The sequence below is a fragment of the Eurosta solidaginis genome, chromosome 4, assembly GCF_040869045.1.
Source record: "Eurosta solidaginis isolate ZX-2024a chromosome 4, ASM4086904v1, whole genome shotgun sequence".
NCBI classification, from domain to species: Eukaryota; Metazoa; Arthropoda; class Insecta; order Diptera; family Tephritidae; genus Eurosta; species Eurosta solidaginis.
Genome location: NC_090322.1, coordinates 9590939 through 9613807, shown reverse-complemented (window position 1 = coordinate 9613807; position 22869 = coordinate 9590939). Strand labels below are relative to the sequence as shown.

Genomic DNA, 22869 nt, shown 5'->3' with positions numbered 1-22869 from the left:
ACGATCGCAACCGCAACATCATAGTCGCTGTGCTACTACAACTGGTTAATAGCTTGTGCCAAATGTTGTATTTAATTTGTATTGCAGTGAACACCAATTGTACCGTTTCTTTTTATACCCAGTTGAGCAGAACTCACAGAGTATATTAAGTTTGATTGGATAGCGGTTGGTTGTACAGGTATAAAGGAATCGAGATAGATATAGACTTCCATATATCACAATCATCAGGATCGAAAAAAAATTTTATCGAGCCATGTCCGTCCGTCCGTCCGTCCGTCCGTCCGTCCGTCAGTTAACACGGTAACTTGAGTAAATTTTGAGGTATCTTGATGAAATTTGGTACGTAGGTTCCTGAGCACTCATCTCAGATCGCTATTTAAAATGAACGATATCGCACAATAACCACGCCCACTTTTTCGATATCGAAAATTTCGAAAAACCGAAAAAGTGCAATAATTCATTACCAAAGACAGACAAAGCGATGAAATTTGGTAGGTGAGTTGAACTTATGACGCAGAATAGAAAATTAGTAAAATTTTGGACAATGGGCGTGGCACCGCCCACTTTTAAAAGAATGTAATATAAAACTTTTGCAAGCTGTAATTTGGCAGTCGTTGAAGATATCATGATGAAATTTGGCAGGAACGTTACTCCTATTACTATATGTACGCTTAATAAAAATTAGCTAAATCGGAGAAACACCACGCCCACTTTTAAAAAAAAAATTTATTTAAAGTAAAATTTTAACAAAAAATTTAATATCTTTACAGTATATAAGTAAGTTATGTCAACATTCAACTCCAGCAATGATATGCTGCAACAAAATACAAAAATAAAAGAAAATTTTAAAATGGGTGTGGCTCCGCCCTTTTTCATTTAATTTGTCTAGGATACTTTTAATGCCATAAGTCCAACAAAAATTTACCAATCATTTTGAAATTTGGTAGGGGCATAGATTTTATGACTTTAACTGTTTTCTGTGAAAATGGGCGAAATCGGTTGAAGCCACGCCCAGTTTTTATACACAGTCCTCCGTCTGTCCTTCCGCATGGCCGTTAACACGATAACTTGAGAAAAAATCGACATATCTTTACTGAACTTAGTTCACGTACTTATCTGAACTCACCTTATCTTGGTATAAAAAATGAACGAAATCCGACTATGACCACGCCCACTTTTTCGATATCGAAAATTACGAAAAATGAAAAAAATGCCATAATTCTATACCAAATACGAAAAAAGGGATGAAACATGGTAATTGGATTGGTTTATTGACGCGAAATATAACTTTAGAAAAAACTTTGTAAAATGGTTGTGACACCTACCATATTAAGTACAAGAAAATGAAAAAGTTCTGCAGGGCGAAATAAAACACCCTTGAAATCTTGGCAGGTATTACATATATAAATAAATTAGCTGTATCCAACAGATGATGTTCTGGGTCACCCTGGTTCACATTTTGGTCGATATCTGGAAAAAGACTTCACATATACAACTACCACCACTCCCTTTTAAAACTCTCATTAATACCGTTAATTTGATACCAATATCGTACAAACACATTCTAGAGTCACCCCTGGTCCACCTTTATGGCGATATCTCGAAAAGGCGTCCACCTATAGAACTAAGCCCTTTTAAAATACTCACTAACACCTTTCATTTGATACCCATATGGTACAAACATATTCTAGAGTCACCCCTGGTCCACCTTTATGGCGATATCTCGAAAAGGCGTCCACCTATAGAACTAAGGCCCACTCCCTTTTAAAATACTCATTAACACCTTTCGTTTGATACCCATAATGTACAAACGTATTCTAGAGTCACCCCTGCGCTTCCCAAGGCAGTCGGTTCTATGTACCGGAGCGACTCGGGATTTTTCACGACCAAGGACTGTCATTTCAGTGTGACCCCATTTAATTTGTTTCGTCCCTCCCACAAATTGGCATCCTCCCAGCAGCTCCTTGCAGCAGGACTGCTACATATTCTCTTACTCCGGGAAGGTATCGAACCCAATCCGGGTCCGTCTCCTGACCCCGGTCCTGAGAAATGGTTTTGCTGCATTTGCCAGAAAAGAATCTTTTTAGGACGGTCATACTCTGTTCAGTGTGTCTCGTGCAAGGGATGGTTGCATCGGACAGGTTGTTCTGGGCTTGATCCCAAAACCCGACGTCCACGTAACTTTTATAAATCTTTTGTGGCTCCTTGCTGCTCACGCCCAAGGGCGTCCCGTAGTCTACGCCTAAGCGTATCCCCACTACCTTCCAGCAGCTTCGCTGCTCAGCAAGCCACAACAAGTACCCGCTGCTGCTCGCGCCCCACGGCGCCAACAACTCAAAGAGCTGATACCACTCATAACTACTACCTTCGTAGTAGAGCTGGTAGCAATGCTGAGCATCAGCCCCTGCCCCCGTCTTCTTCTCCCCCCCTCTTTTCTGGCAGCAATCGTGCAGGTCAGGGAAACAGACTCTTAGTCCCTGCCTCCGTTTGCACCGTCTGCCAGCACAGAATATATAGGTTTGCGACATCCGCTCAATGCAGCTCCTGCCTTGGGTGGTGCCACTTTCCTAGATGTTCTGGTCTCCGCGACGGCAACCCCTCGACGGGCTTCATCGCGCCATGTTGCCAGGTCGCAAACCCAAATCATCCGGGTACCCCAATGCTTGCCCAAGGGCGCCCAGTCCCAAGGCCACAACAGCAATTGCGTCCTGGCCTTCCACAACCTAGGCGTAGTCACCCGTCACTTACCCCTAGAGTGGCGGCGTCACCCCTCATGCACTTCAAAATTCTGCAGTTCAACTGTAATGGACTAACTGGGAAGATTACGGAGATAGTCGATTTCATGAAGCGGCACAACATCCGCATTGCTGCGATTCAAGAGACTAAACTCACAGCGAGATCTGCATTGCAGACCCGCTCTGGTTATAATGTCCACAGGAAAGACCGCGAGAGCGGAAATGGAGGCGGCCTCACGTTTATTATACACCACTCTGTGCAATATTATATATTTGATCCTGGCATCGACCGCAGGGACAATGTCTTAGAACGTCAAGGCCTATATGTCCGGTCAGGCGATGCAAATCTAGAAATCATCAACATCTACATCCCTCCTGTCACCTGTTGCCCCAGTGGATACCGCCCTATTATCGAGGCCTTACTCACTGGCAACAATCGCATTATCTTAGGCGATTTCAATGCCCATCACGACCTATGGCATTCAAACTTGCGGGCGGACAGTAGGGGTGAGATGTTTGCGGATCAAATAGACGAAACGACGTTCTGCACAATAAACGGAGACGCCCCCACACGTATGGTAGGATGCTGTCATAGCTCGCCAGATATCTCAATCGTGAGCGCAGAACTCGTAAACTGCGTCAACTGGCAGCCGATGGTAACACTGGCATCCGACCACCTGCCCATACTTATTTCGTTCGAGCGTACCTCCGACTTCATCGTCACCGAAAAACGCACTTTCATAAACTTCAAAAAAGGAAAGTGGGAAGAATATAAATCTGCAACAGACAGCAGCTTTGCTGCCCTCCCAATCCCGACTGATGTCCGCCAAGGGGAGCGTGCCTTCCGTAAGGTCATTGAATCTGCCTCGGCACATTTCATTCCCGCCGGGAGAATTCCCGAAATCCGGCCCCACTTCCCGGCGGAGGCCGCGAGCTTAGCGAGGGAACGCGACCTTATAAGACAGCTTGATCCAGGCGACCCCCAAATAAGGGATATAAACCAACGCATCAGATTGCTTGTGGACGAACACAAGCGGGCGAAATGGGAAGAGCACCTAAGAGGTTGTAACCTCTCTACCGGTGTAGGTAAACTTTGGTCCACCGTAAAGTCCCTATCAAATCCGACTAAGCACAAAGACAAAGTTTCCATCGCCTTTGGCGATAAGGTGCTGTCGGATGCGAAAAAATGCGCGAGCGCTTTCTGCCGACAATATATAATGTATCCTACGGTCGACAAAGATAGACGGAGAGCCAATAGACACGCACATAAACACAAACTCAGCGCGTCACCAATTACCATCACCGCTAGAGAGGTTGAGGACGCCATTGGTCGCGCTAAACCATCCAAAGCAGTGGGCCCAGACGGCATAGCCATGCCGATGCTTAAAAACCTAGGTTTCAAATATTTGGCGCATGTCTTCAACCTGTCTCTTTCCACCTTTGTCATACCCGAGAAATGGAAAATGGCCAAGGTGGTCCCGCTACTAAAGCCTGGGAAACCAGCTAACGTAGGTGAGTCATATCGTCCGATATCTCTCCTATCGCCAGTGGCAAAGACGCTTGAAGCCATTTTGCTCCCTTATTTCCAAGCACATTTGCAGCTAGCCCCTCATCAGCATGGCTTCAGAAAACTCCATAGCACTACCTCCGCGCTAAATGTCATTAGCACCCAGATAAATTGCGGTTTGAATCAAGATCCCCACCATAGAACAGTACTCGTAGCGTTAGACCTATCAAAAGCTTTTGATACGGTCAACCATGGCTCGTTACTGCAAGACATTGAAGGGTCTACCCTTCCCCCATGTCTTAAAAGGTGGACCGCAAATTATCTGGGTGGTCGGCAGGCATCGGTGCAATTCAGAAACGAAACATCAAAACAAAGGAGAATTAAACAAGGGGTGCCACAGGGTGGTGTCCTATCCCCGCTTTTGTTTAATTTCTACATATCTAAGCTACCTTCACCACCGGAAGGAGTCACAATCGTTTCCTACGCCGATGACTGCACAATAATGGCCACAGGCCCAGGCCCAGAGATCGATGAGCTATGCAATAAAATAAACGGCTATCTCCCTGATCTCTCCAGTTTTTTCGCCTCGCGAAGCCTGGCATTGTCACCGACTAAATCTTCCGCGACCTTATTTACAACATGGACGCCCCAAATGTCGACCACATTGAACATCCACGTCGATGGCACTACGCTACCGACTGTCCTACACCCCAAAATCTTGGGTGTGACGTTTGATCAGGATCTACATTTTGGTGCGCACGCAACCGCAATTGTTCCAAGAATTCAGAGCCGTAATAAAATCCTCAAATCCCTTGCTGGCAGTACCTGGGGAAAAGATAAAGAAACGCTCTTGACCACATACAAAGCAATTAGCCAGCCGATTACGTGCTACGCGTCACCCATATGGTCGCCAAGCCTAAAAACCACCCACTGGAAGAAACTACATGCCTGCCAAAATACTGCTCTCAGAATCGCCACGGGCTGTCTTCTTATGTCCCCTGAACACCATCTGCATAATGAGGCGAGAATAATCCCCATCAGGGAGAGAAATGAGATGCTGACCCAACAGTTTCTGTTGAATACCCAGAAACCTGGGCATTCCAACAGACATCTGATTGACGAACCAGCACCGCCTAGGGGCCTAAGGAGTCATCTCCGTAAGCATTTTGAGGAAATACGGCACCTGAGAACCCAGCCGTATGAAGCGAAAAAACACAAGCAGGTCCTTGGTGAACTCCATAGACAGGCGTCGGACCTTTATGTCGGGAATTGCCCGGTGAATCCAGTACTTGAAGAAAAATATCCAGAACTCGCAGAAGAGGAACGCATACTCCCCAGGGAAACGCGCGTCACTCTTGCTCAACTTCGTTCTGGATACTGTAACAGGTTAAACTCTTACCTATCCAGAATCAACCCCGACATACAAAATGTATGCCCCGCTTGCAATGTGTCCCCACATGACACCAACCATCTCTTTAATTGTAATGTGGAACCAACGCCTCTAACACCCCTTTCCTTATGGTCCACCCCTGTTGAAACGGCAAGTTTCCTTGGACTCCCGTTAGAGGATATTGATGACAATTTGTGATCGGTCGCGGCTATTAGGTGGGGCGAGCATTGCTACAACAACAACAACAGAGTCACCCCTGGTCCACCTTTATGGCAATATCTCGAAAAGGCGACCACCTATACAACTACCACCTCTCCCTTTTAAAACCCTCATTAATACCTTTAATTTGATACCCGTATCGTACAAACACATTCTAGAGTCACCCCTGGTCCACCTTTATGGCGATATTTCGAAACGGCGTCCACCTATAGAACCAAGGCCCACTCCCTTTTAAAATACTCATTAACACCTTTCGTTTGATACCCATAATGTACAAACGCATTCTAGAGTCACCCCTGGTCCACCTTTATGGCGATATCTCGAAACGGCGTCCACTTATAGAACTAAGGATTACTCCCTTTTAAAATGCTCATTAACACCTTTCGTTTGATACCCATATCGTACAAACAAATTCTAGAGTCAACCCTGATCCACCTTTATGGCGATATCTCGAAACGGCGTCCACTTATAGAACTAAGGATTACTCCTTTTTAAAATACTCATTAACACCTTTCGTTTGATACCCATATCGTACAAACAAATTCTAGAGTCAACCCTGATCCACCTTTATGGCGATATCTCTAAATGGCGTCCACCTATGGAAATATGGCCCACTCCCTCATAAAATACTCTTTAATGCCTTTCATTTGATACGCATGTCATACAAACACATTCCAGGGTTTCCCTCGGTTCATTTTCCTACACAGTTATTTTCCCTTATGTTGTCACCATAGCTCTCAACTGAGTATGTAATGTTCGGTTACACCCGAACTTAACCTTCCTTACTTGTTTTTCTTAACTCAATTGAATAAAATTGTTCCTAATTTAAGAACATTCATCACAGTTACATCATTTTAATTGTTTGCAATCAGCGCCGCTTGAAGTTTTTCCCATTTTATACTTAATAATCAATAATTAAACGCGATAACAACAACCACAAGCTCATATTAACATTATAATTGTCTCTGTGCGCGAATAATTTTTTTTGAAACGAACTCGTTATTTCAGTTTATTTTGCGCTATTCGATCGTGTAGAACTGATTGGTCAGTAGTGGCGCCGGTGCCAGCTTAAATCGCTTTAGAACGTTATTAGAATTCTATCCAAATAATGTCGCTACATTCATTGTACTGCTCGGCAGCGCTCCCGCTGCTTCTCGGCTTGAATGTTGTCATCCGCTTGGGCGATGTTGAAGCTGCACGCATACTCGGTTTCTTTACATCACCTTCGAAATCGCATTTAATTATACATGCAGCTATAGCAAGGACCTTAGCGGATGCAGGGCATGACGTCACAATAATAGCGGGTGGAAAAAATGTTTATCCGAATGCCAAATACAAGTACATACAAATCGATGGCACCGCTTTCGATAGTTCGTTGATTACGGGCATGGTCAATAGTTCGCAACCTTTCTACTTTAAATTCATGGAATTGCAACACTCACTTGGTCTCTCACAAAATGCCTCTGTTAAACATCCGCGTGTGCAACATTTTCTCCAAGAACATAAAGCTGGCTCATTTGATTTGCTTATACTCGGTTATTGGGGCACTTCCAATTGGGTTTAGCTGGCCATTTTCAGTGTCCATATATAGTGTCGTTAATGATACAACCTGTTGAACTAGTCAACCAGCTGGTAGGAAATCCAAGCGAAACTGCATATGTACCATCTGTTATGAGCAATCAAGTACAACCGATGAACTTTTTTTCTCGTGTGCTAAACTATTTGGGTGGTTTGTTCGAGAAAACTGTCATGTGGGGAGTTGTGAGATGGCAGCAGCATAAACTTTATGAGTAAGTTTTTGGATATATGTATATAAGATGAAAGTTTTGAAGGTGTTAGTTTGGATATAATTTCATGAGGAAAAAAATTGTTAAGGAAAATATTGCAGTCTGGTTGTATGAACTATTTTTCGTTACGCCGACTCCGAACGGCATCTGCAAGGCAGATGAGTTTTCACTGAGAGCTATTCATGGCAGAAATACACTCGGAGTGCTTGCCAAACACTGCCGAGGGGCGACCACGCTTAGAAAAGAATTTTTCTAAGTGAAAAAAACTCGTTTCTAAAATTATGATGTTGCTTTTTCCGGGGTGTGAACCCAGGATCTTCGGTGTGGATGACGGAGCACGCAACCATCACACCACGGCGGCCGTGCTAGCATAATCTGGTACCATAATCTGAAATATTTTCATAAAATTGTAAACACCTTATACCCACTACAGATGTCATACACTTATCTTATCTACGTATGAGTAAGCAACAAAAACTTCATAACTATACAACCTATATAAAATCTACACATCCAAAAATTTGTACTTAACAGTTATTTAGGCAACACATTCCACCTATTAATTGATTTCGAAACGAACTCGCTATATCAGTTTATTTTTCGCTTTCCACCCGTTGTGAACTTAATAATCAGTAGTCGCGTTAAATCGTTTTAGAACATAATTTTGATTCTAGCCAAATAATGTCGTCCCATACATTGATATGCTCGTCGGCGATACTGTTGCTTCTTGGCTTGATTGTCACACGCTTGGAAGATGTTGAAGCTGCACGCATCCTCGGTTTCTTTGTCTCACCCATGAAATCGCATTTAATTATAAATGCAGCCATCGCTGGTACTTTAGCGGATGCAGGTCATGACGTCACAGTTATTGGCAGTATCCAAAATGTTTATCCAAACGCTAAATATAAGTACATACAAATTGATGCACCCTCACTCGATAACTCAATGATGACGTACCTGGTGAAGAGCTCGCAGCATTTCTATTTCAAATTTATGAAGTTTGAGCCCACACTGAGTATATTATTGAATGCATCCATTGCGAATCCATATATGAAACGTTTTCTCGAAGAACACAAAGCTGGCTCATTTGATTTGCTGATACTCGGTTATTTTTGGAATGACTTCCAATTGGGGTTGGCTGCACATTTTCAATGTCCGTCTATTGTATCGTTTACGATACAGCCTATACAGTTTATTAACGATATGGTGGGAAATCCCAGCGAGACTGCTTATGTACCTTCCGTGTTTGTGAGTGAGATACAGCCGATGAACTTTTTGGCGCGTGTGAGAAACTACTTGGGTGTATTTTTTGAGAAGAATATCATGTCGAGAGTTGTGATATGGCAAGCACTTTATGAGTAAGTATTTAGTAATTTTGGGGATAAGAGTTTTAAGCGCCTTCTCTTAAGAGTCCTGGGTTTTAATGAGAAAGGATGGAATATAGTGAGGGGGGTAGTCAAAAGCATTCCAAAAACTTGAAACTCTTTACTCTTTCAAAAAATTTACAAAAAAGCAAAATGCTAAACGTCCGCCTTGCTTTTCGTTGTTGTTGTTGTTGTAGCGATAAGGTTGCTCCCCGAAGGCTTTGTGGAGTGTTATCGACGTGATGGTCCTTTGCGGGATACAGATCCGGTACGCTCCGGTAACACAGCGCCATTAAGATGCTAGCCCGACCATCTCGGGAACGATTTATATGGCCACAAACCTTCAGACCATCCCTCCCTCCCCACCCCCAAATTCCATGAGGAGCTTGGGGTCGCTAGAGCCTCGTCTGTTAGTGAAACAGGATTCGACGCTCGAAGGTGAGGTTGACAATTGGGTTTTGGAGAAGCTATATATTGCGCTGGCAACCTGAAAAGGTTGCGCTACACAACCCCTTGAATCTGGTATTTTAGTCGTCTCTTACGACAGGCATACCCACCGCGGGTATATTCTAACCCCCTAACCCGCTGGGGAGACTTGCTTTTCGTGGTGGTCATTAGCTCAATGCACTAATCCCAAAGACCACACAACCAAAGTAGCACTACTATGGCCTGAATATGCCATGTCTTCCATGCATGTTTGGTAGTATCGGCAAAATACACGATAAACTCGACAGGAATGGAGCTGAGGTGGTTGTAATAGCCACTAAGGTAGACGGGATCTTCGGTCGAAAACTGTAAACCCTTCAAAACAGAGCAACCGCTGTTTACCACTACAACAAAAGCCTAGACTGTCATGGACACGTTTTTATTTAGGGATTTTAATAGCCAATGCAATGATCGGGAATCCGGCGTACAGAAACTTTGTCTTAGTCCTACAGCAATAGCTTCCTTCAATTATGTATCAAGTATCAGATATTGATATATTGAACTGGTCGGGCAATAAGAGACCTCGCACGGACTAAATTTGAAAAAAAAAAAATTGAATTTAAGTACCAGGACCCACGTTACAAAATAACTCCGCCGTCTTGGCAAATACTAGAATTTTTATAACACTATGTTTAATTACCACCTCGCGATTCCATTACTCTGCCTAGTAGCTGGAGCCTTAACCTCACGAGGACAGGTCATGAAATCTCGTGTCACTAATCAGTCATAATCTAAAAGCATGTGTGCCAGGCGGCAAGTCTTCTCTCTTTGTGTATTTTATATCATAAGACTTGCACATGATCTTACAGATTTTGCCGCCCCGTGTTTGAACCCACACCTTCCCTGCTTGATTGATCTTATGTAAATCACACCTCCTTCTTATTTCCCGGGTTCGGACGTCTACCGTATCCAGCGTCAGACGTTGGATTAGTCTCATTAAGTCAATATCTTGTGTTCTTATGATAGCCATAAAGATAATAATCATCAATAATTAAACGCGACAACAACAACCACAAGCTCATATTTACATTATAATTGTCTCTGTGCACGAATAATTTTTTTTGAAACGAACTCGTTATTTCAGTTTATTTTACGCTATTCGATCGTGTAGAACTGATTGGTCAGTAGTCGCGCTGGTGCAAGCTTAAATCGCTTTAGAACGTTATTAGAATTCTATCCAAATAATGTCGCTACATTCATTGGATTTCTCGGCAGCGCTCCTGCTGCTTCTCGGCTTGAATGTTGTCATCCGCTTGGGCGATGTTGAAGCTGCACGCATACTCGGTTTCTTTACATCACCTTCGAAATCGCATTTAATTATACATGCAGCTATAGCAAGGACCTTAGCGGATGCAGGGCATGACGTCACAATAATAGCGGGTGGAAAAAATGTTTATCCGAATGCCAAATACAAGTACATACAAATCGATGGCACCGCTTTCGATAGATCGTTGATTACGGGCATGGTCAATAGTTCGCAACCTTTCTACTTTAAATTCATGGAATTGCAACACTCACTTGGTCTCTCACAAAATGCCTCTGTTAAACATCCGCGTGTGCAACATTTTCTCCAAGAACATAAAGCTGGCTCATTTGATTTGCTTATACTCGGTTATTGGGGCACTTCCAATTGGGTTTAGCTGGCCATTTTCAGTGTCCATATATAGTGTCGTTAATGATACAACCTGTTGAACTAGTCAACCAGCTGGTAGGAAATCCAAGCGAAACTGCATATGTACCATCTGTTATGAGCAATCAAGTACAACCGATGAACTTTTTTTCTCGTGTGCTAAACTATTTGGGTGGTTTGTTCGAGAAAACTGTCATGTGGGGAGTTGTGAGATGGCAGCAGCATAAACTTTATGAGTAAGTTTTTGGATATATGTATATAAGATGAAAGTTTTGAAGGTGTTAGTTTGGATATAATTTCATGAGGAAAAAAATTGTTAAGGAAAATATTGCAGTCTGGTTGTATGAACTATTTTTCGTTACGCCGACTCCGAACGGCATCTGCAAGGCAGATGAGTTTTCACTGAGAGCTATTCATGGCAGAAATACACTCGGAGTGCTTGCCAAACACTGCCGAGGGGCGACCACGCTTAGAAAAGAATTTTTCTAAGTGAAAAAAACTCGTTTCTAAAATTATGATGTTGCTTTTTCCGGGGTGTGAACCCAGGATCTTCGGTGTGGATGACGGAGCACGCAACCATCACACCACGGCGGCCGTGCTAGCATAATCTGGTACCATAATCTGAAATATTTTCATAAAATTGTAAACACCTTATACCCACTACAGATGTCATACACTTATCTTATCTACGTATGAGTAAGCAACAAAAACTTCATAACTATACAACCTATATAAAATCTACACATCCAAAAATTTGTACTTAACAGTTATTTAGGCAACACATTCCACCTATTAATTGATTTCGAAACGAACTCGCTATATCAGTTTATTTTTCGCTTTCCACCCGTTGTGAACTTAATAATCAGTAGTCGCGTTAAATCGTTTTAGAACATAATTTTGATTCTAGCCAAATAATGTCGTCCCATACATTGATATGCTCGTCGGCGATACTGTTGCTTCTTGGCTTGATTGTCACACGCTTGGAAGATGTTGAAGCTGCACGCATCCTCGGTTTCTTTGTCTCACCCATGAAATCGCATTTAATTATAAATGCAGCCATCGCTGGTACTTTAGCGGATGCAGGTCATGACGTCACAGTTATTGGCAGTATCCAAAATGTTTATCCAAACGCTAAATATAAGTACATACAAATTGATGCACCCTCACTCGATAACTCAATGATGACGTACCTGGTGAAGAGCTCGCAGCATTTCTATTTCAAATTTATGAAGTTTGAGCCCACACTGAGTATATTATTGAATGCATCCATTGCGAATCCATATATGAAACGTTTTCTCGAAGAACACAAAGCTGGCTCATTTGATTTGCTGATACTCGGTTATTTTTGGAATGACTTCCAATTGGGGTTGGCTGCACATTTTCAATGTCCGTCTATTGTATCGTTTACGATACAGCCTATACAGTTTATTAACGATATGGTGGGAAATCCCAGCGAGACTGCTTATGTACCTTCCGTGTTTGTGAGTGAGATACAGCCGATGAACTTTTTGGCGCGTGTGAGAAACTACTTGGGTGTATTTTTTGAGAAGAATATCATGTCGAGAGTTGTGATATGGCAAGCACTTTATGAGTAAGTATTTAGTAATTTTGGGGATAGGAGTTTTAAGCGCCTTCTCTTAAGAGTCCTGGGTTTTAATGAGAAAGGATGGAATATAGTGAGGGGGGTAGTCAAAAGCATTCCAAAAACTTGAAACTCTTTACTCTTTCAAAAAATTTACAAAAAAGCAAAATGCTAAACGTCCGCCTTGCTTTTCGTTGTTGTTGTTGTTGTAGCGATAAGGTTGCTCCCCGAAGGCTTTGTGGAGTGTTATCGACGTGATGGTCCTTTGCGGAATACAGATCCGGTACGCTCCGGTAACACAGCTCCATTAAGATGCTAGCCCGACCATCTCGGGAACGATTTATATGGCCACAAACCTTCAGACCATCCCTCCCTCCCCACCCCCAAATTCCATGAGGAGCTTGGGGTCGCTAGAGCCTCGTCTGTTAGTGAAACAGGATTCGACGCTCGAAGGTGAGGTTGACAATTGGGTTTTGGAGAAGCTATATATTGCGCTGGCAACCTGAAAAGGTTGCGCTACACAACCCCTTGAATCTGGTATTTTAGTCGTCTCTTACGACAGGCATACCCACCGCGGGTATATTCTAACCCCCTAACCCGCTGGGGAGACTTGCTTTTCGTGGTGGTCATTAGCTCAATGCACTAATCCCAAAGACCACACAACCAAAGTAGCACTACTATGGCCTGACTATGCCATGTCTTCCATGCATGTTTGGTAGTATCGGCAAAATACACGATAAACTCGACAGGAATGGAGCTGAAGTGGTTGTAATAGCCACTAAGGTAGACGGGATCTTCGGTCGAAAACTGTAAACCCTTCAAAACAGAGCAACCGCTGTTTACCACTACAACAAAAGCCTAGACTGTCATGGACACGTTTTTATTTAGGGATTTTAATAGCCAATGCAATGATCGGGAATCCGGCGTACAGAAACTTTGTCTTAGTCCTACAGCAATAGCTTCCTTCAATTATGTATCAAGTATCAGATATTGATATATTGAACTGGTCGGGCAATAAGAGACCTCGCACGGACTAAATTTGAAAAAAAAAAAATTGAATTTAAGTACCAGGACCCACGTTACAAAATAACTCCGCCGTCTTGGCAAATACTAGAATTTTTATAACACTATGTTTAATTGCCCCCTCGCGATTCCATTACTCTGCCTAGTAGCTGGAGCCTTAACCTCACGAGGACAGGTCATGAAATCTCGTGTCACTAATCAGTCATAATCTAAAAGCATATGTGCCAGGCGGCAAGTCTTCTCTCTTTGTGTATTTTATATCATAAGACTTGCACATGATCTTACAGATTTTGCCGCCCCGTGTTTGAACCCACACCTTCCCTGCTTCATTGATCTTATGTAAATCACACCTCCTTCTTATTTCCCGGGTTCGGACGTCTACCGTATCCAGCGTCAGACGTTGGATTAGTCTCATTAAGTCAATATCTTGTGTTCTTATGATAGCCATAAAGAAACTCTCTGTGGGTTTTGTGGGATTTTATCGATGCTGATGATCCTTTGCCTTAGAACTTTTGAGACCACATGAATTTGGCCACGATAATGCCTTTGTTCTACCGTGCTGGCATCCTTCTTTGAGTTTTAATCTTTGGAAAAAAGTATGTTATTAAGAACCAAGTCAACTTAAAGTTTAACGAACCCATTTTTCGCTTTATTGCCTGCGACAAAAAGCTTTCTAAACACAAGCTATATTTAACAAAGTTTATCTGATGTTGTCGGCACACATTTTAATTCAATTACTTTAGCTCATAAGTTTTAATGTCGCTGCTTAGTGTCTTACATAAGCACCTATGATGCCACCTTGACCTTTTTCTCTAAAGACCTTTAGGACCATTTTAATTTCAGTTTTACATAAAACTTTGAACCAACAAAGTCTGAAGCCAGTGCGTAATTAACACACGTAAATTGAGAGCTTATTGTGGTTATAATTTCGTCAACACAAACGATTGAATACAAAGTAGCATCCCAAAATAACTTAGCCTTACTGCCAAACGCAGGCGCACCACGTATTTATGCGACCCGAAAACAAGTTCTAGCACTTAGTAGACAACAAAACGCGCGGTCGCATACAACTTCTAAGCACGCGCGTCATAACCATATTTCCTGCGCGAAGTAGTGCGCGTTTTTTATTTATCCAGAGGAAACAACTAACAAAATCGAAAACCGCGCCAAAATGTTCTCTTTCCAAGAGCGGCTCGTCATTTACGTAGCACTCCGCTATCTACTCAGCACTCACCAGCCAACAGCTAGCGTTGAGGCAGCACGTATTCTCGGCATCTTCGCCTCACCCTCCAAATCGCACATAATTGTGCATTGCGCCGCGGCTGATGCGTTAGCTTATGCTGGCCATGACGTCACAGTCATCGCTTCAGGGCCGAATGTACGCAAGCACGCCAAATATAAGTATATTGAATTGGAATTGATGGGCCCGCATCCCCTCATGTCCACCGATATGGTGCATAGGCGCAAACCATTTTGGAAACGTTTCGGCTCGATGCTAAGTTCGATTAATCGCAATGCTAATGAGACGTTACAACATCAGCGTGTACAGGAATTTCTAGGCACACATCGTGCGGGCGATTTCGATTTGTTGGTTTTTGGTTATTTTATGAACGATTTCTTGTTGGGTTTTGCGGGTCATTTTCGTTGTCCCATCGTTCTTTCCTTTATGATACAGCCGATTTATGCGATTAATCGATATTTAGGGAATCCCAGCGAATTCGCGTACGTACCGGGCATATTTGGCTACCTCGTGCAGCCAATGAATTTTAAAGGACGTGTAAGGAACCTGATCGTCGCATTTATTGAAGAGTTTGTGGTGCAGCCGATGTTGGAGTATCAGACAAGCAAGTACTACAAGTGAGTGGGCAAGCCTGGGCAAGTGAGTGGGAGAAGTCTGGTCAAGAGGGCAGATATACCCAAATCAGTTTATATTTAATCAAAATTTCTAAGAGAGAAGAGTTTAGATTCATGTCGAGAAATGCGAACTCCAGCAAAAAAAATTAGAACATACCCTGCGTGTAAGCAGCCCCTGGAGAGAATCGGGACAGGGAGAAGCATACATCTATATTGGGTCCCAGGTAGAGATAAACGCCGCCGCCGATTAGGGTCTTTTTTCGCACGCCGCCGCCGAATGTCAAAAATATCGGCGGCGGCGGCATCCGGCGCGTTACTATATTTTCTACTCGTTTAAGACTGTTTAGGCCATTTATTCTTCATGTCGGATATGGTGGAAAGTGGTATCAACAGATGCGCATCACTGCCAGTTATAAGAAACTAATATTCGATGTCAGCTTAACACGGACTTTGCGTCCGTTTCACCAAGTTATTAAAACAAAGCACTAAAAGAAAAGTTATATAATAAACTAGCAGAGTACCCGACGTCGTTCGGGTATAAATAAAAGCGTATAGACTAATATATTAGACTAATCCCAACCCCCATTTGTATGGGAGATGCCACGCCCCTTTTTTGCTATCACCAATTTTTCCCGAGGGAGTAGGGATTAGTCTTATATACCTCCTCACCTAATTTCAGTCGTCTGGCTTTAATACTTTCAGATATATTGACAACGAAAAATTCCAGTTGTATGGGAGGTGCCACGCCCCTTTTTCGTTATATCCATTTTTTCTGGAGGGGGTAGGGATTGGTCTCATATAACCACTCACCTAATTTCAGTCGTCTAGCCTTAATACTTTCAGATATATTGACTACGAAACATTTTAGTTTATGGGAGGTGCCACGCCCCCTTGTCGAAAACTTTTTTTTATATAGCCTATCATAGATTTACGCACCCAGGGTATGTCATGGCAAAATTTCGTTCGATTCCATTCTGCGGTTTAGGCAGCAAGTCCAAACATACATACAAACATACTTTCACAAATATATAGTAGAGATTTATATGCTCACTTTGCATATTTTTTTCAAAAATTAATAATGAACAATGAATTCAAATAAAATGACCCAAGGCATTTCAAATTGTTTTCAAATTGCCCTCAAGTTGTTAAAAAAGCAAAAAAGGTGCCGATTTTAAAAAAAATGTATATTGCGATTGGCTGAAAGAATAAGCCAAATCAGTGATGCAAAATCCTTTAGTAGGTTCTAGGGGCATAAACACTCCTTTGAACTGATTCTTACCTCATACTTAAGTTGAGGATATATGTACGAATGAGAAGGTTTTGAAAAATCATTTGGGCTTACATTCAAAAATCTATCGTTTATTTGCGAAACTATAAAATAGCGTCTGAAATGTTAATTTTAATTTTCACACTTCATCCTTCAACACCCAAGTCTCCCGGTTTGACATAAAGTTGGCGGCCCTATCCAAAACTAGTCCCTTGGAGTGAATCACATTGATTATAGCCTATCAACCAAGTTTAAATATCACTTACACGTTACGGCTCCTTTAACAAATGTGAATACGTAGGCACATATATTTACCAGGTCAGGTTTTGTCCTTCGCAAGAACACTCATAGTGATGAAGCAAAAGCTTTCCCAAGACAGTCGAACTAATGACTGTGTGTGCTATTACCCTAACGTAGTGGACAGTCGAACTAGTCTGAAAACTGAAGCTACGCGGTCATCCATAATGAGCTCTTATATCATAAGGCCGGAAAACAGCAGTAAACATCTTTCAACTTAAAATCGGTCGACTTTCATTCCAAAATATCGTTTTGATTTAACGAAGACTATTGAAATAAATGATGTGAACACAAACGTCTGCAAACATTGGTCTACATTTTAAAAATTTTATCCAGGGTCCTCGTAAAATTTTAATTATGTAGATGCGCCGAGTATTTTACGATTTTCACCGATTACGCAATGACTTCCACTTAGATTGCTTATGATTTCGAAGGCGGCGTCCTTGGCCGAATAGTCACTCCCTAATGTTTCATGGTGTTTCTCTGGTGTAGCTCGGCAGCATAGCGCGACAAAACCATCCGTTGGAAAGTCTTCGGAGCTGCACTTAGAGCTTCTAGGAAAGTGACGTCGACGAAGGTATGAGTTCGAAGTCGCAGTCCTATAGCTGGCATATGATGTCAGGGTCAGGAGGCGTGATAGCGACTGGTGGTCGGGATTGCTATTGTTCGCACATCGGGAATTGTGGCTCCGTAAGTCGCCTTTGTGCATGACCTCAAAGGAGCTACAAATGATTTTAAGAAATAGTGTTCGCGACGAATATTAGGAGTTAACCCTAGGCGAAACTACGCTTTGCACGATATATGCAAACAAAAGTGTGGCTATTTTACGTATCTCTATTTCTTTTCAGCAGACGCAGCACTACCAATTCGAAAGACCGGGGTTAGGTTCGAAGCCTCTCTGGAGTAGGTGAAGGAGGGGCAATCCCTCCGCAAGGAGCTACTCCTGAACATTTTTGAACGGTCTGATAGCTCTTGAGGTAAAAACCCCGGATCTTTCCGAAATAAAATAAATACATACAAACAAAACCTTTCCTAAATACTATTTTTTAAATAGAAAAATCAACTTTCGTTTTAAGACCAACCGGTATCGGTATGGCGCTATCTTCAGTAAGAGAAAGATAAATTCCACTGAAGATGGCACAGCACCGAAACCCGTTTGTCTTCAAAAGTAGTTGAACAATACGCTACCTTAACGTCAAAGAGAAAAAAGATTTGAAATTTTGATATGATGGCAAACCGGTTTAAGCGTTGTTCTATCCTTTGAAGAAACAAACGAAAAATTACACTGAAGATAGAACAACGCCAAAACCGGCTTCTCCTTAAATCTTATTTGGCATGGATTGCCGGAAATAGTCACAATTATGTTTCGAAGACAAAACGGTATACGGGTTGTACCATCCTCAGTGTCTGAATAAAAAGTGGCACTGAAGATGGCGTAACGTTTCCCTTTAAACCAAATTTGATAGGGGATAACGAAAATGGTAAACATTTTTTGTTCGAAGATAAAGCGGTATCGGGTTTGTAACATCTTCAGTGCCAGCAAAATAAGTTTCACTGAAGACGGCACAGCGTCGAAACCGCTTTCGCTTCAAACCCAATTTGAGAAGTAATGAAGGAAAATCGTTCCAATGTATAATGTACTATTTTATTTCACTACATTCTGTTAAACCTTCTCAATCTACTTATCATTCTGACAGCCTCACGTCAGTTCTTATCTGTCAATCTTCAATCAAGCTTTTATTAATCAGCCGCTGCTTATCGACAAAGTGTACGATGCTATAAATTTTCAATACTACGTTGTAAGCAGTTGGCAGTTCGTTTGAATATTTAATGTTTAGTGCATATAATAAGTTGGGCCGTGAACGTTTTGTTTTCTAAAGTATAAGTCTAAATATTATCTAATCTTTATACAAACATTTGATATGCAACGTTCCACATTTCTAAAAACGAAGACCTAGAATAGCACATTAAAAATAATATCGATACGAAAATACATACTTGACTACCTTTCAGTAGGCTTTAAGTGCAACGTCTAATCTGTGTTCAACAGCAGCGACGAGCTACAGTAATGTCGCATCTTTCGCACATCGCGTTCTTCGTTGCCTTCCTTTGTGTCGGCTGCATCTATGCACCGACTTCGGTGCGCGCCGCGCGTATACTCGGCTTCTTTCCTTCACCATCACCTTCGCATCTACGCATACATTGTGCCATTGCAGACACACTCAGCGAGGCGGGACACAATGTCACGGTGTTGTCGGCGACCACGAATCCTTTCAAGCACGCAAAGTACAACTATATACAATTGGATTTGCCGCTATTTCCGAAGGACTTTCTCAGCCGTTTGGTTAAAAAAGAGCAATCCCTTCTAACACGTTATCCAATGTTCATTGACGTTGTCACCAGTTTGGCCAATCAATCGTTTGCCAATCGGCGTTTGAAAAAATTTCTTGCCACACATGGCGAGGGCAGTTTCGATCTCATTGTGCTGGGTTATTTTATGAACGATTTTCATTTGGGTCTGAGCGCACATTTTAAGGCACCTTTGGTGGTCTCTTTTATGGTTCAACCCATATTTGCGGTGCATAATTTGGTGAAGAATCCTATAGAGGCCGCTTATGTGCCGACTCTATTTAGTGAAGGCAAACAGCCGCTGGACTTTTGGGGACGTGTACATAATTTTGTGGTGGCCGCTTTTGAGACGTTCTACATAACGTCGAAGGTGGAATGGGAGTCGCAAAAGTATTACGAGTGAGTTAAAGTTTCAGTGATTGGAAGTTTAGTGAGTCAAAAATAAGATTGGAAAGCCGACCATTTTTTTTGCTCAAACATCAGTATGGTCGCTCTTGATTACTAGAAATCTTGCTCAAAAAATGATCGTTGATACCAGCAAAGTTTTTTTCAAGTAGTACATTCCGAGCTACTACGATTTCTCAAATATATGATCAAATCCAATATGTTCTCAGAAGGGCCTGGAGAAGACCAGTTTCTCGTACCAACCCGGGGGATTTCTAGTTTCAAACGGGCTTGAAGCTGTCTACCTCGTTATTCCCTCTGTGAGGACTTAGGAGTTGTCGTTTGAAACGATATTTCGTCATTCCTTAATAAAACCGACTTGGAGACGAAACGGTTTCGGCGTTGTATCATCTTCAAGGGCATCACAAAGCTCCTAATTCGTCAAGCTATCAGGTATGGATTTCTAGTTTTTTTTTAAGTTTATGAGTCGTTTTGCAGGACTTATAGCCCTGCAAGTTTGATAAGATAAGACTATTTGCTTTATATATTCTCCTGCCTGAGAAGAGCAATGTGGTTTAATTTAGGTTTATTTAGGTCTCACCAAAGCTCTAATTGTATCCAACTCCCAGAAGTAAAAAAGTGTTAAACATCTTTGATGGGCTGATTAGACATCGTACTCCTACATGAGTTCATATAGTAGTATGCATAGTTTTCTTCATTGTCGGTGGTGGATTTATCAAGGCAGTAGAAAGGCATTACTTTTCCTGAAAAGCCTTCGTAAACTATACGTAGAATAAATTCTTAAGGGATTTTGAGAGCTTTCCGGCGATACGCACTTCTAGAATTAGACTTTAGCTGAGTATATAACAAAAAATACTCTATATGTAGCTTGAGGACCTAATATTACTTTTGAAGTATTTCTGCAAAGCTTTTATTTTCCCTTTCGTCGAAACCCTGAACATTCGTATCACGTTAAACAAAGTACGGGCACAGTAAAGTTAGTTTTTACGGAGGAGATGGTGCAGGAGAATCAACGCTTTGCGGGAACCTACTAAAAACGTCTACAAGTAGTGCTTTCTGAGCTGCTACGGCAAGCTAAAGAGATCACTTTGATCTTTACATTCTATAGCTTATCTACCGACTGCGCTAATACCTCTTTTCTTTTTCTTCTCTTTTCAGCTACAACTTCCCTCCAGATCGTTATCCTCCACTGGAAGAAGTGCGCAAGAATGTCTCACTCGTGTTTACCAATCACCACTTCAGCCAAGGACCGATACGTCCAAATGTGCCCAGCTTAATCGAAATTGGTGGCATACAAATTAAGGAGAAGCCCGATCCACTACCAGCTGACATTGCCAAAATACTCGACGAATCAAAAGAAGGTGCGATCTATTTCAGTTTGGGTACCAACATACAAGGCTCACATCTTACCAAGGAAAAGACGAAAATCATATTCAATGTCATCTCAAAACTACCCTACAAAGTCTTGTGGAAATGGGGCGAACAAGATCGTCCGGGACAAGCAAAGAATATTATCTACAAAGAATGGCTGCCACAAGATGACATACTCGCACATCCTAACATCAAACTCTTCATCACGCATGGCGGCATGGGCAGCGTTGTGGAGGCGCAATATCATGGCGTGCCTATGGTGGGTATACCACTATTCGGCGATCAGCCATCAAATATGGCAAATGTTGAGCGTTCAGGTTATGGTCTATCTGTGGATTATCTAACTTTAACTGAGGAGAGTCTTAATACAGCCATACAAGAGGTGCTTAACAATCCCAAATACACAAAAACGGTGCGTGATTTCTCACGCTTATATCGTGATCGTCCGATGACGCCGCGACAGACGGTTGTCTATTGGACCGAGTATGTATTACGTCATAATGGCGCCAAGCACATGCAATCGCCGGCAGTGCATATGAATCGCTGGCAATTAATGTCACTTGATGTGATCGGTTTTCTGTTGGCTATTTTATTCGCAGTTGTGGCGGTTTTCGTGAAGATTTGTAAGCTCTTGTGCTGCCGTGACAAAAAGGGTAAAGAGACGAAGTTGAGCAAAACTAAGCAAAAGAACAAATTGCAGTAGAAAGCGTAGATGGTGGAACGACTTCGTAACCTTCACAGAGATTGTGAATATTTTAAAAGCAAAATAGTCGTGCAATACGCTTAGCTTTTTTTGAAGCCAAATTAGCAACTTTGTTTTACGAGTTACCGAAAGACAAGCAACAGTAATTTTTTGATAATTAATTTGAATATTAGCTTAGTACATTAACTATAAATTATTGTTAATATATTTTTAATAAATAAATATTTTTACGATGATTTTAAAATAAAAATTACAGGAGCGATCTCATCCGATGGAGGTCCCAAGGAAATTGCGAACCCATACTGCAGATGGATAGCCTCGAATCCAGCGGTCGCAAATGGTAGGTAGGAAGGAATGTAGCGATTGTGTCTGTGGATTTCCTATAAAACAAAATGCTTCTAGATCTCTTGAAAGTGTATTAGAAGATTTCGTTTCTTCAAGGAATAAACTTGTAGTCAATCTATTCCATAACCAGGCCTCTGAAGCAATCCAGTTCTGATATTAATTTCTGTTCGGGATCATTGATGAAGAGACACATTTTGCTCTGGATGATGGAACACCTTCATTGAACTTCAGTTACTCAGCTGAAGAAGTTAATTTGTTCAGACATTTTTTTTTTTAAAAGAAACAAGAATTTTATATTCGTTAAACGATCTTGAGCATATATAACCTTGAAGCTTTCCAAACCAAATTGTGCACACGCAACAAATTTAAAGGATGAGGAAGATAGATTACGAAAACCTTTACAATACCACTAAAAGTGCATGAACACAAATATTAGCCCCTTCGAAGCAGCTTTAGGAGGCTAAGGTAAATGTATTTGAAAAGAGACCAAAGTATCCATGAAGAGCAAAGTCATTACCTTTTTAGTATTTCTTTAGCTGGAAACTTCCATAGCTG

General features: G+C 41.9%; 1 protein-coding gene across 5 annotated transcripts in view; it reads left to right on the top strand.

Annotated features, from left to right (window-relative positions):
* Window positions 1–22219, top strand: part of LOC137248988 (UDP-glycosyltransferase UGT5-like) — a 182780-nt gene extending 160561 nt beyond the window's left edge. For 2 of the 5 annotated variants that reach the window (XM_067780026.1, XM_067780027.1), the window contains exon 2: window positions 21054–22219. In XM_067780026.1, coding sequence (XP_067636127.1) covers window positions 21054–21969 — 916 coding nt within the window. In that variant the 3' untranslated portion in view covers window positions 21970–22219. Of the gene's footprint in view, window positions 1–11941; window positions 12710–14777; window positions 15581–18978; window positions 19890–21053 lie in introns of those variants that run through there. The other 3 variants (XM_067780031.1, XM_067780029.1, XM_067780030.1) reach the window with 3 other exon arrangements.
* The last annotated feature ends 650 nt before the right edge of the window (window positions 22220–22869 follow it).